General features: G+C 36.6%; 1 protein-coding gene across 4 annotated transcripts in view; it reads left to right on the top strand.

The window, feature by feature from the left end:
- Positions 1 to 96: 96 nt before the first annotated feature.
- LOC121408599 (probable E3 ubiquitin-protein ligase HECTD4) overlaps positions 97 to 14,625 on the top strand; it is a 75,863-nt gene continuing 61,334 nt past the window's right edge. For 3 of the 4 annotated variants that reach the window (XM_041600122.1, XM_041600123.1, XM_041600120.1), the window contains exons 1-12: positions 97 to 980; positions 1,670 to 1,893; positions 2,362 to 2,470; positions 4,784 to 4,922; positions 5,396 to 5,557; positions 6,254 to 6,440; positions 6,890 to 7,048; positions 7,594 to 7,707; positions 9,385 to 9,534; positions 12,566 to 12,795; positions 13,912 to 13,979; positions 14,395 to 14,478. In XM_041600122.1, coding sequence (XP_041456056.1) covers positions 253 to 980; positions 1,670 to 1,893; positions 2,362 to 2,470; positions 4,784 to 4,922; positions 5,396 to 5,557; positions 6,254 to 6,440; positions 6,890 to 7,048; positions 7,594 to 7,707; positions 9,385 to 9,534; positions 12,566 to 12,795; positions 13,912 to 13,979; positions 14,395 to 14,478 — 2,354 coding nt within the window. In that variant the 5' untranslated portion in view covers positions 97 to 252. Of the gene's footprint in view, positions 981 to 1,669; positions 1,894 to 2,361; positions 2,471 to 4,783; positions 4,923 to 5,395; positions 5,558 to 6,253; positions 6,441 to 6,889; positions 7,049 to 7,593; positions 7,708 to 9,384; positions 9,535 to 12,565; positions 12,796 to 12,966; positions 13,043 to 13,911; positions 13,980 to 14,394; positions 14,479 to 14,625 lie in introns of all 4 variants that reach the window. The other variant, XM_041600121.1, reaches the window with a different exon arrangement.

Genomic DNA, 14,625 nt, shown 5'->3' with positions numbered 1-14,625 from the left:
TTCCCGTATCAATCTAAATTAATTCATAACATATTCCCTCCCTCCAAAGACTAAAAAAATCCCTCAATACGAAAATGGAATAGCTCAATCATTTTCACAACATCGAAATGGCCGCCTCCACTGCACTGCTGAGTTATCGCAACGTAAACTCTGCACAAATATTTGGCAGGTTCTTTCCAATAAATCTTGTTCTTGACTTATATTATTTATAACAGGAAAATTACCGATGTTGGATGTGTATCTAAGGTCAATATGGCTTCAAACTGTGTAACAGATACAACGCAGTGGCTATCAGTGAACGAAGAGTCGTTGTTTTTACACGACGGATTATTGCGGGTAAGCGATCTTGTGAACTTGCCGAAACATCTCAACAACGCAAACCCTCAAAACAGTTCGGATGAGGTGGTTTCATTTGACACTAAAAATCCAACAGAATTGAGTCAAAGACTGGTATCTGTCTGCGAGAGACATAATAATATCTATGCTTACTCAAGACTTTTAGAATATCGACTAAATGCTTTGAAAGGCCTGTGGAATGCCCATCTCCAAATAAATAGCAATGTGGAACAGCTGGAAAGAGAGACGTTTGGCGAAGAGGAAGTGACAAATGCTGCCGGCATCGGCGGCCTAAGTTTGCTGAAGAAAGTCGCGTGGCATGGAGCTGAACCAGCAGCCTTTTCAAGTCGTCTTGGACTACTTCTCCTTTTTCCACTCCTTCGGTCACAACAGAGAATAAATCCAGAGTTAAGCAGCGAAACAGCGGTTCTGCTTCTTAATTGCCTTCGAGATTGTCTTCCCCTGAGCCTTTCAAAAGAACCCACAGATTGTTTGGATGGACTGGAAAACTTGTTGAGTTCCTGGCTTGGTGAAAGTGATGAGATTGATGTGATTGCTCGTGTCAAACCACATGAAGAACAACATGCCCTCCAACAACAACGCCAACAACTTGCCTCTGCCTTGGTTGCATTTGCCTGTGCAAGGTTTGTATTTTAAGTAGGGTTTGATCTAAATGAATTTTGTAGGAATACATTAATTTTGAGGGCTCAACTTCAAAATTTTCAAGCCAGGTTTCTATTCATTTTATAAAATCTGTTTATTGATTTATTCATTGATTATCTATTTATTTGTTTAGCTATTTTGTTATTATATTACTGTTGACTCAACTAGATTGTTATCATTTCTTCCCTTTTTGGTATATAGCCTTAGGGGGGACACAGTTTAGCTAAGTAAGGTTGTGCTTAGTAAGTGAAATATGCGTGGTGGACATGTTTGGTACTCTCATTGTTGGCTAATGATTTTTTTATAGATATTGTACATGACTCCCTTTTATCATGCTAATATATTTGACAAATAGACAAAATGGTCTCACAACTGCCAAATTTCTACATATAGGTAAGATCTGGTCAAGATCCTAACATGAATTTTGGAAAGCGTTACCTCTTGGATTGGTGTTGGAACATGGAAAGTTGGTTTGGTCACTGTTATTCAATGTTGGACCCAATTGTGTCTAGCAGTTTTCAATTGAATCAAATCAATCTAGGAAAGTACAGTATAACAGCATACAGAATATCTTGTTCTTGAAACTGCCAGAAAATAGTATTTATTTTTTTTGTCTCTGAAGTCTGAACAACAATTACCTTCATTACCTGCTTCTCTTTTTCTATTCCAGGGGCTCAACAGGAACATTCATCCACACTACACACCTCCTGCAGCAGCTTGCCCCAAGTATAGGTCCACTCCCCATAGCGGACATCCTTCAGAGACTACTCCGGCTTGAAGGAGGGCCAGGATCACCATCCTATCTCCATGGTAGCCGCCATGTCGTGTGCTGGGGATTTGAGGACATGCTGGGTGAGAAGGAGGAGAAGACAGAGGATAAAGAGAAAGAAAAAGGTAAATTGTACAAACCCTGGGTACATGTAGTTTGTAGGGATAACAATTTTGAAAAACATCATTTCAGTATTCTGAATTCTAAAGTAGTTTTGAGACAGTACAATATTTTAATCTTGACAGTTCATTGCATGTTTGATTCTGGAAAAAAAAAATAGTATTTCCCATAAATATATTTACAGCTGATATTTATTTGGTACAATATAGACCAAAATAGGCCCAAATTTGCCATCTTTAGAGGTTAAGTTTGTTGAATATTCCTTTTGAGTACACTTGAATTTATGTATTTACGGGATGTCATAACGCTTGTAGAGAAAAAAAAAAGAAAATACATCATATACTTGTATTTTTTATTTCCCCCCTAAAGTGGTTGACCAGAATTTTGCACAATGCTTACCAAGATGTTTCGTGAAGAAGTAGATATAATATAGATATAATAATATGTAATACATGTATTTTTTTACTTTGTAGAATCAATTACTGGTAGAAGCCTGGCCTGTGATGGTGTGTCTTTGTATTGCACCAATTCAAGGGGTAAAGGTCTTGCAAAGATTGGATCTGGATTACATGGAACCTTAAGGTGCGTCTGTGTAATTTGATTTTGTTATCTCTCTGTAAAGGGATCACCCATTCATTATTTTGGCTCATTGAATTCAAATCTGCATGCGAAACTGTAAGAAACATTCTTGGTTAAAACTCAAACGAATGAAATTTTATGCATACCCTGCATTTTTTTTCTTTCTTCAATTGGCAACTATCATAATTTGCTATTTAGTTATGGTGATTCGTAATAGAGTACCGAAGTGATGATAATTGATGTCACACAACATTTCAGCATTTTTGATACCATACATTGTATTTTGGTAGAGCATGATGTAAAACCCCCACTACCAAAATTTTGTGGGAATTGGTCCATGGGGGCCTTAGATATGACATCATGAATACATAATTGGCCCCATAGAAATCAGTGTATTAATTTTTATTATTGGCCTGGTTCTAAATCATAGGAATAATACATTGACTTCAATGGGGGGCTTATTATGTATTCATGTGGTCATATCTTTGGGCTCCATGTACTGATTTCCACCAAATTTGGCTTGTGGTGGTCTTTCATCATGCTCTACCAAAATATGGTATCAAAAACAGTGATATGCAAGCGGTAAATATTGATGACGTCACACTTCAGTATTCTATTCAAATTCTGTCTTAACCTTACACAGCCTCTTTATTACATTGTATTGTTTTCCTCTGGGATGACTATTTTGTTGGATAGATCAAAGTTAGCTAGTTTTATACTTCTCATTTTAAAGGTATAGCTTTGACTGTTACAGCTGTTGTTGTGTTTGGTTTATCATTATAAAATCTTGGGGGGGGGGGCTGCCATTATAAGGTAGAAATATTTGTACACCAAATGAAAGCAAATTATTTTTTTTCCTTGTACATGTACGTATGATCAGTGATAAAGGTGAATAAAATAGTTTGGTAATAAGTTCCATTGCAACAGATTGTTCTACATGCCTCCATTCAAAATATGACAGCTGGGATTCTCAAGTCAAACAGTTTTTATGCAAAGTCCAATATGTATTTCTCTGTGCAGTGCAGTGAAATATAAAGAAAATTTCTAATTAAGGGCAAGTCCAAGAATTCGCACGCGTTACGTATGGGACATTTCAGAGTCTTTAATGACCTGAAAAATAGTGTTAAATGACTTTGATTAGATTGAATACCCTCATGATGGTAGACATCTAGGAGAAGAATAATCATGCAAAAAATGGTGACATATGACCTTGACATGTTAGAGAGAAAAGATGTGCCGTTACGTATTTTCCCCATAATTCAAAAAATTGAAATAATTTCAAATATGGAAATAACAAAAGAGAGTTTCTTTCTTTCAAATGTTCTATTTAGATATATTTGATATGACTGAAAGGAAAATTAGCCATTTCAACATTTTTCCCTTGTTTTTCACCATTTCATGAATTTCTTATGTATTTCAATTGTTTTTTATTTTTTCCATATTTTTCCATTTTCACAATTTTTTCGCTTCGATTGTTTTCATTTATCAATATTCATAACAAATCAGTCTTTAAAAACTAAAGAAAGGGTAAATAATCACTTTTTAGAGCACTCTTGAAATTTATTTTTCTCCATTCACTTTGTACACAAATCTCCCCATTGACATTGTGTGTAAATGTCCCATACGTAACAATTTTTTAATTACCTAAATTAAAAAGTAAACTCTATTTTTAAACTTTTTGTGGTATAACATTTTCATACTTAATAAATTAGAACTTCCCAGAGATGCAACAATACAAGTATTGTATTAAGAGAAATAACTTACAAAAAACATCATCAAAATGTTACGTATTGGACATTCCATCCTTGGACAAGACCTAATTGCATAATTAATTAGATGATACCATTTTTTCCCCCCAAAAGTAATAAGATGTTAGGGGGTCAACATCCCACCTATGACTAAATTTCAGAAGTTTTGTTTTCATTTTCTGTGAGTTTTTATAATTGTCCCATATGTAACGCACATTTTACCAATTATGCAAATTAGGTGCCCCAAATTAGCATAAATATTTATATTATCAAATTTTTCATAATTAAATTTTAAAATCCAACATTTGGGCTTTCTTATCTGACCAAAAATAACTTCTTAAATTAAAGATGAAATTTTGCTGTGTAGGGTGACCTTTTCTTGGACTTGCCCTTAATCAGGTGATTCCAAAATCTCATATTGTGTTATAACCATTCTCCCAGTTGTGTGATAAATTAAGAAATATATATTTTTGAGAGTGTGCGTATGTTTTAAAACGTATATTTTCATTTTTAAGCAAAATTATTACATTTGCTCTTCAGTAATGACTATTTTCCCGTATATTTTCAGAGGCTTTGTCTACGCCCGTAATCCTGACCTTCCAGTAGGCTTGATTGCCTGCACAGACAAGATACTGCTGCATCGCCCTCTGGAGGCAGACTCTAAAACAGACTTATTGGGGTCCGTCATCAATAGAGATACTCTTAAGGTAATTTAGTATCTGTAGTTTACTTGCTCAACCAAATGTACATTTATCAATTTGATATTTACCCTTGTTTGCAGTAACAGATGGAAACATATCTAATGCTTTATTTCTTCATCCATCATCTTATTCCAAATATTGCAAGTATTGATACAGGAGCTTTCTAACTTTTGTACTTTTTAATAACAAAAGGTTAATAAATCATTGATGGGTAGTTCAAGTTATATATTCTAGTAGCAGCTCAGAACAGGCTCTATTTTGGAGTTTTGACATAAGTGGCAACCTACTGCAATTCTGTTTTCAAACAATATTAGGTTTGACAGCATTATCATACACGTAATTTTAAAATAGAGCTGTCCTCTAAATTTGTTTAATTTTGAGATAAATGAATTGAACAGCCCACCGACAAAGTGTTAGTAAAGATGATGTTGGGTAGACGGACCATGTTTGACATCCTATTGTTTAATCCCCTCATACAGGTTGAAGGTAATGTGAAGATGCCCGAGACCCTGGTCAATGCTTCTCAAGTCACTGTCTCACTCTGCAGTGATGGTACCTACTTCTATAGAGTCTGGTGCCCTCCTGGACCAGACAAGAGTGGCAAAGGTCAACCTGTAACCGTCGATTTTCTAATCTTGAAGGTTTGTTTTTGTTTGATCATTTATTTTCCATTATCACATAAAAAACAGTTCATTGCAATACAAATTAAATTCATGCAATCATATGCATTCATAAAAGTAAAATACATATAAACAGTTTACAGAATGCCTTTCAATGAAAACAAGAAAGGGTAAATACATGCTAAATTATTTGAAAATGGAAAAAAAGGGAAAACTAAAATAAGGCCATGTGGCCCTGTAAAATAAGTTCCCTTATATCTATATTTGATATTTAGGGTAACTTCATTTCTTTTTTTTTTTTTACATGAAACACTGATTTAATGAAATCAATCTGACAATTGATTTCAATCCTATTAAAGTCTATTGCAAATCATGTAGCAAATTTGCTGTTATTGATTGTAAGATTGGTCATTACTCATTACTCCTGCAATTTCATCAAAACAAGAAACCCTCTTATGATTTCAGATGCAGTGGTGATACATTAACCATATTATAACTTGGCTATTTCAGACCAGGATATACTGATCTCGGCCACTCTATAGTAGAATTTACAAAAGATTAGTTGTTTATATTTTTCATTAATTATTTATGCAAATAAGCATATGAATTTTTTTTTGGTATGTTTTGTCTCATATTTTGTCCTTTTTGCGAAGGTTAAATAAAGATTTTTATCTATTTGCCTTCATGATCATTATTGAATTCTCAATACCACTACAGGAGCAAGATGGTGAGACCATTGCTGATCGTCTTAGACCATCAATTGTACTAGTTCGGAATGAGGATATAGTAAGAGGTGTGGCAGACCCACTGCTCTTAAGACTGAGAGCGTTCCGCCCGGGCAATGCTGCTGCACTAGCGCAACTCACCAACTCCAATGGTAATTCAGGTGGCAGAGAAGAAATATGTAAGTTTTTCCACAGAAGTAAATCTGTTTTTTTTTAATGAAATGAACCTTTGCTGTTAGCTGTAATTAAAATAAACTTGTTTCCACTGTATCAATTAGTTTTGCTGAACTACTATTGTATCATTGGGTTTTACCTGAACTACTACATGGTGTCTTTCCCCAGGGTTGGAAAACTATTAAACATCCTTGATATATGCTGGTCCTCTTTCAGGTGATCAGGCAATGATAAAAGCATTTCTTCATTTTAAGAGCAGATTTGATTCATCTGTTGTGTCCATCATTGATTAGGCTATTCCTCAAAACTTGGGCAGCAAAGGAACATTCACCTCAATTTTTGTTAAGATTGAAGGAAAACTGAACAATTTTTTATGATATGAACAAAGATTTTGTGTGGGCTTGTGCATGGTATGTGTCTGAATTAATTTTCTTCATGTGTGTTCTCTGTACAGCTACCACAAGCTGTGGCCTGACCCTGAAGCTCCTTCGCAGGTCACCTATATATTGCTGCGGCAGTAGTATTGTGATAGTGACATCGCCCCCTGGAGGAAGTAGCAGCTCAGCTTCTCGATCCCTATTCAGTACTACTGCTGGGCTTAGTGGACTTAGAAGTAAGTTACATCGCCAGAATGTTTCCATGTATGTTATGCCATCAAGGCAATTATTTTTAATAGTCATTGTAATAGTAATTGTATTTGCTCATATATCTCTTATCACTTAGCATTTATGACAATTCAGCATCATTACCCTGGCTTCAACAGCACAGGAGTTAGGTGCTTCTGCGTTTGAAGGAATAGGTTCCTGCCAGTTCTTCATTTACACCACCTGGATTGAGAGTCGCGTGTTATAATAGATTGTTTGCTGAAGGAAATAAACGCCTGCAGTAGAATTTGAACCAAAGGCTCTCTGAGAGACATTAGTCAGAATTCTACAGCTGTTTACTCCTTAAATGAAATGAATTGAATGGGTGCCTGGCAGGATGTGAAAGTCAATGTGATTAGAATGACGTTGATGGACTTGAATAAAAGCATTTGGGTGAAATGGGTTGTACAGGAATCCAATCCCATGACAGTAGAATGATATTTAGAAATCATAAGTACACAAAAACACAGTTTTAATTATAACTATTGGTATCATTTCATATCATCTGATGCAGCATTGGCAACAAGCATCTGTTTCAATCTTTCAAATGGTCTCCTAACCAGCAAGCTAGAGCTTATGGATGCCCCAGCATGTGCTATTGCTAGAGGATCAAACGTCCAGGGTCTAGGTAAGTCTACTTACATAGTAGGACATCTGCTAAAAGGTTTGATATTAGAAACACTGAGAACGCTCCATCAGATACCCCAATCAATGTTGTCCATCTTACTTCTTCCTAGCTATGCATGTACATGTTTCTCACTCTCATCCCCTCTTATTGTTTTTGCTTGTAGGAGTAATCAAAAGGGGGAGGGGCATGTTTTTCAGCTTAGCTTATGTTGCAAAATCCTTTCAATTACATTTTTCTAGTACATATTCTATTCAAATTTGAAAAATTTTGGTTTTGGTTTCTTGAATAAGAAGCTACTGACCATGGAAATTTTTGTTGACTGATTGATTTTAACTTTTCTTGAGAGTAAAATTTTAGGAATGGTGAAAAGTGGCCACTGTTATTGAACACCTGCCATAGTCATGAAACTTTTTTATCAATCTTAGAATTTGTATGATCCACTGTACATGACCTGGTTTCATGAGGCCTGGCATTGAATGCAAGGATTCTGCTCCAAGTTCATTCTTGTCCAATGAAATGGGTCCTTTTAGGAGCTTATAACTGGCACTTGTAACTTGCCATTGATGATACGTTTTCATGATAATAGTGGATTTTTTTATAGCACTTTACACATGCATTTTAGCCCTGTGCTTCATTTAATGAATTGTACATTTGACCTAGATGATCAATTTCGCATGATCAAATCAGTCCATCATAAAGAACGACTCTGTGACCAATCCCTAAGCCATTTTTAACAGGATCCAGAGGCAATTAATGTGAGCTTAAAGATTGATAGTATAATGCATAAATTTACTGCATAAATTATGATAGTAACTGAACTTTCTTAGATCATAACAATGAAAGAGGACTGTCTATGCACTTTACATATTACAGTCAAAACTGTCTGTTATGGCCATCCAAGGGAAACAGAAAGAGGGACAGTGGAGACAAGTTGTCTTTTAAAGGGATGGTCCAGGCTTGAGATATCTTTATCTCAATAAATAGAGTAAAATTCACAGAGCAAAATGCTAAAAATCTGATCAAAAAATGGATAACAAATAACAAAGTTATTGATTTTTAAAGATTTGCATTATTCCAGTGAAACAGTTCTAGGCATGCTGTCATGAATATTCATTAGGTGGGCTGATGATGTCATATCCCCACTTTTTCTTTTGTATTTTATTATTTGAAATAAGGTTTATTCAGAATGTTCTACCGAGAACTAAAACAATTTGATTGACAACCGATTAAGTGCAATAGTTATTTATTGCTGCAACTTATTTCATCATAACAAAGACACATCATTTACACATGTATGAAAAAATGAAACATTTATGATTTCATGTAATAACATAAGAAAACAGAAAGTGGAGATGTGACATCATCAGCCCACCTAATGAATATTCATGATGATGTGCATATAACTGTTTTCACAAAATATTTAGAAACTTAGAAATTCAATAACTTCGTTATTTGTTATCCGATTTTGATGAAATTTTCAGCACTTTGCTCTCTTAATTTTACACTATTTATTCAGATATAAATATTTTCAGCCTGGGCCATCCCTTTAAGACAGGTCCTATAACATATATCCTTTTTAAATAGGACCAAATTTTGGAGAGTGGCCACTAAAGACAGGTTTTTTTTTTTTTTTTACTATCGACTGGTTTAAGTGAATTATGTTTATATTATCTCCAGGTATTTGCTATGACGAGCTGAACAACACCATCTGGACCTGTTCTCCCGACTGGGTTGACCAATGGCAGAATCCTGGGCTGAGGGCTACTCACCATGTCTGTAAGCAGCTGGGAGTACCACAACCTCCACTTATTGAAAAAACACCACAAGGTACGTAACACCACCTGCAATTCAAGCGCTTCATACAGTTCCCTTTGAATATTGGTCAGCAGGTGACATTTGCAACAGTAGTTGATCAGACACAAAGGCCCGAATTCACAAAGGTGGCTTTGAAAACCCACGGTTGAGTCCATGGGTTATGCAGATTTCCTGTATAAATTATGCTTGTTTTACCACGTATGTTAAAAAATGTCAAATGCTGATGAGCACTTTTGCAGAGATGCCAACCCTCCCGATTTCATCGGGAGGCTCCCGAAAATTCATCCCAACTCCCGCCCTTACGATTACCATCCTTATCCTCCCGAAATTACGATTTTTTTGCATTGATCAAATTGGATTGGAAGTACATGTATCGTCTGCTAGCTTTAGCATGTATTAACTCCATTACGTTCGCTGCTACTAAATTCTGTGTGAAAGGTAGACAAATAAGGAGCAGCGAAAAGCTGGTGCATGTGATATGCCCAACGGGAATCCACTGTGCACCAGGCCGGTAGGCCCGGCTAGCTTCGCGAGGCGTGTGCGCTCGCGGCCACTGGATTTGTCGAGTCGTGCGGTGGAATACCGGTGTGTGATTTCGGCATATTAATGGGTTGATATTGACACGAAATGGCGGAAAATCAACAAAAGAAGACCAAGAAATGGTCTCAGAAGTATAAGACTGAATACAGTCTCCAGTACCTGTGTGTTCGGAAGTCGGAAAGAGGAATTTACCATGCATTTTGCGCAATTTGCAGCGTGGACATTTCAGTTGAGCAGGGAGGTCGTGATGATAATTCGGAAGCACTTAACGTTAGGGAACAAACGGCATAGGCCTACGGACATTGCAAAGACAAGATCTTCGAGCTCCACTAGTACCCTGTTGTCTTTATTTCACCAAGCAAGGGACCAGCGCTGAGCTTTTCTTTACTGGATTTATAGTGGAACATAACCTGCCTATAGCCGATAGTGATAATTCCTCCTTATTAGTTGAACAGGTACTTCTTTTTTTACTTTGTCCCCTCATTTTTTTTACATGTAAAAATGCATATAATTTTGATATTTTTTATGTTAAAAAAGTGGGAACAATGTTTATTTCAAAACATGTGAAATGCCCCAAAATAAGGGTCAGATTGCACCAGAGAGCATCTAGAAACCCAGAGCTGGACCCCGGCCGCAAGGGTCGAGCGCTCTGCGCTCGAGATGTGCGCTATGCGCACATAATTTGGTGGCAGTTGCAAATCCTCCCTAATTCTGATTTCCAAAAGTTGGCATCTCTGCTTTTGTCACAGTGCGCCAAATTGACGCCTGTTGCCGTGGCTATCCGCGCTACTTTATTCATGAGTCCACTGTTTTGAATAATGAGTCCACTCTTCAAATGGTGGACTCATGAATAAAATAGCGCATCTAACCATGGTAACAGGTCAAATTGGTGCACTGTGACAAAAGTGGGCATCAGCATTGGATATGTTTTCTACACGCGCTAAATCAAGCATAATTTATACAGGAAATCTGCATAAATCTTGGATTCAACCGTGGATTTTCAAAATCACCTTTGTGAATTCATGCCCAGATGTCTGAGCAAGTCAATTTTTATTCATTTATTTTTTTGCATATATTTGTTGAGTGAGAATTCTTGTGTTTCATTCATTCGCCATTAAAGTTCATTATCATGGGAGGTCTGTTTTCATTCCAGAAAAACATTTTTTGTTTCCCTGATTTTTACATGCCGCAATTGGAAAATCAAGAAGTCAAAGAAACAACTTAACAATGAATTCCCAGTGCAGGGAGAAATTAGGGTTGATCAGTAGAACTAGCTTTGAGTTCCCTCTTCCAGGAAAACTGTTGTCTGACTGAGGTTTGAAATCACTTAGAACAAGAGAAACACAGTGATGAATGCTGGATGTTGGGTGAGTTGTAGGCCAATCTCTCTGGATTAAAGCGGGAGAGTGATGTCCCAATAAGGTGCAAGGATTGTAAAATGCACAAGTTTAAAGAAGGAACTCAATAAGGTGGACATCAACTTTACATACTCATTTTGGGGAAAAAATAGGACGAAAATGACTCATTTGAAGTAGGCATACTATCAAAGTTGAATCAAGATGATGAAAAATGAACAATAATTCTGTATAATAATAATAATAATAATAGCCAATATTTATAAAGCTCTTTTCCCAGAATGGCTCAAAGCGCTTTACAGCATATTATTACCCCGGTCATTGGATTCATTTCAATCCCGCACAAATAGTGCACAATTTCCACTCCCTGGGGAGCATTCCTTGCATTCAACGCAGCCTTATTATAGCATGGCAAAATCAAACATACAATATCTTTCACATCCTACCGGGTACCCATTTAGCACCTGGATCGAGAGTGGCAAAGTGTGGATTAACGCCTTGCCAAAGGACGCTAGACCGCGGTGGGATTCGAACACACGACCCTCTGTTTACAAGGCGAGAGTCAGAACCACTACACCACGACTCTTCCACTTCCACTATATTACAATTTGTGAGTCCTAGCATTGATGATTCAATCCCTAGCACATGTATGCTATCTGGAGACAGGTTAGTTATCATCTGAAAGTCTGGGCTAAACTCAAGGACTTTTGAATCAGTTTGCAACTGCCACGTGTAGCATTCAACAAGGCCAAATCAGCATGAATTAACAACACAAAAACATGGTTAAATGGCCCTAGAGAGACTTTAATCATTAAATTGATTTGTTAAATGGGCTGTCATACCCTATCGTTATATAGTCAGTGTATTCTGACGTACATTTGTCCAACCATTGTTGCCATTTAATCCTATTCCAAGAATATCAAGAATTGCCATTTGTTAACATTACAAAATTATTTTGATTACTTTATTTTTAACTCAGGAAGTTCATTCTTATAAAAATATAGAATTAAATAATTGTTATAGAGAAATAGGATTATATGTTAAAATGGCTTGCAGTGCGTACATTGCTGTATATCGTCTAGCTTTGACAGCCCCTTTTGTTTTTCATGTGGTGATCACTTTCACTTCGTTCACAATCTTTATTATAGACAATATGCTGGAGGTATCTGAGGTTGTGGGTCTTCTTCTACACCATGTGGGGAGCTCCAGCTGTCACAAGGTACACAGTGAAGTATACCAGAGCCCCGCCCTAGGGAGACTCATGGCTGCCCCTACCCCACCCCCAATCACCCATCTCAGACGGTTGTGTGCTATAATAGAGAAGGCCGTAGAAGAACAGAATCTTGCCATCATTCAGTGCATGCTGGTCGTTCTGCAGGTATGTATGTTACAGTCATGGGGCCCGCAACACAAAGCCTAACGATTGATCAGGATCTCGTAACACAAAGTATAGCGATTAATCGTAGGCTTGATTTTCATGATTGATTGTAAATTGTAGTCAAAGCAATAAAAAGAAAACTACCCCGCCCCCAATCACCCATCTCAGATGGTTGTGTGCTATAATAGAGAAGGCCGTAGAAGAACAGAATCTTGCCATCATTCAGTGCATGCTGGTTGTTCTGCAGGTATGTATGTTACAGTCATGGGGCCCGCAACACAAAGCCTAACGATTGATCAGGATCTCGTAACACAAAGTATAGCGATTAATTGTAGGCTTGATTTTCACGATTGATTGTACATTGTAGTCAAAGCAACAAAAGGAAAATGTTCTACAAGCTACAGAGATTGCTAAGCTTAGTTTTAAGGACCCCAAATGGCTATTTTCATGTGGGGGACAAGGTAGATAAAGACATGAGATGAAAGAACATGACATGCATTGCACTACAGCTGCCATTGCAAGTCATTAAACGTACTACCTAGGTATTTATTCATGAATGGATTAGATTAGAGGTTTTGCATGTGACTCTTAATTGAAAGTGTCACGGTGACACGGTTCTTGCTTTTCAGAGAGTCGTGTGTTCAAATCTCAATGAGGCACTAGCGTTTTGGCAAGGTGCAGATTCACATAGGTACCCTTTAGGATACGAATGTCAGTGTTGTTAGCTTAGCAATTAGAGCATCATTAAAAGCTGATTACTAGAATACTGCCAGGGAGTTGAGGTTGTGTTTACACTGTATGTGGGCATGTCAGAATCCATGGAATTATTTGCTTCATTATTGGAATTATTTATTTTTAGTAATTTATCTGTAAATTGCTTATATATTTGTAATTATATAATTTTATCATATTCATCATTCACTTGGAAAAAGCCCAGAAAAAACAAAAATTGAAACTCTTCATTAGACATTGCTGATGTATTATTTTTTAATAAAAATAAAAGCAGCATCTTATCAAATAAAACATCACCCAAACCACACAGTTCAGAATTACAATGAATTATATTGTCAATGACCTATATACTTATTCATTCTTTGACTGATTACTATTTCCTAGGTTGTCTTCAAGTCACATGCCTTCAATCCAGACAATGTTGATGAGAGAAACATCTTAGAAAGGACTAGGTAAGATTTGGAGAGTTATAAAGAGAGAGGAAAGCCTGGTACACATTACTTGATCCATTTGTGATCTAATTTTTGAAAAAAAAAAATTGTAAGCATTTGATAAGAATATTCCAAACTGCAAAATCTTAATGATTGAAGTTCTACATTGTGATATGAATAATAAAATCAGATACCGAGTGGGGGGGGGGGGACACCCCATCCAACACCCTCCTCTTCGCACTCTTGTTTCTATTACAGATTTCTAGTTTTTATTTTCAAAAGTTGTCAGGTATGCATAGGTGACTGTTTGCCATAGCTTTAGCCATGTTTTATTAATGGAGTAACATGAGGTATAGAGGCAGTTCAAAGTTCGGGAGATTTTTTGTTTATCTAACTGTAGTTGTATATCAACTTTGTCTCAACTTTTCACTCAAAGGAAACTGGTCTGGGGTCTGTTGACATCAAGTGATGGGAAGTTTGGAGCAGAGAGACTCATAACTGAAGCCTGTAATGTTATCAAGTGAGTTATTGTTGTTTTTGTTATTGTTATTATGATGATGATGATTAGTATCATCTTTATAGGACCCCTGTTGTGTTATACTGCACATTCATTGGAACTTCGTGCTGTGGGTAAACAGAGCTGCCAATTAATACTGATTATCAGGAA

Source organism: Lytechinus variegatus, chromosome 2 (genome assembly GCF_018143015.1).
Source record: "Lytechinus variegatus isolate NC3 chromosome 2, Lvar_3.0, whole genome shotgun sequence".
NCBI classification, from domain to species: Eukaryota; Metazoa; Echinodermata; class Echinoidea; order Temnopleuroida; family Toxopneustidae; genus Lytechinus; species Lytechinus variegatus.
Note: the sequence above shows the minus strand (reverse complement) of the source record. Positions and strands in the feature narration are given on the sequence as shown.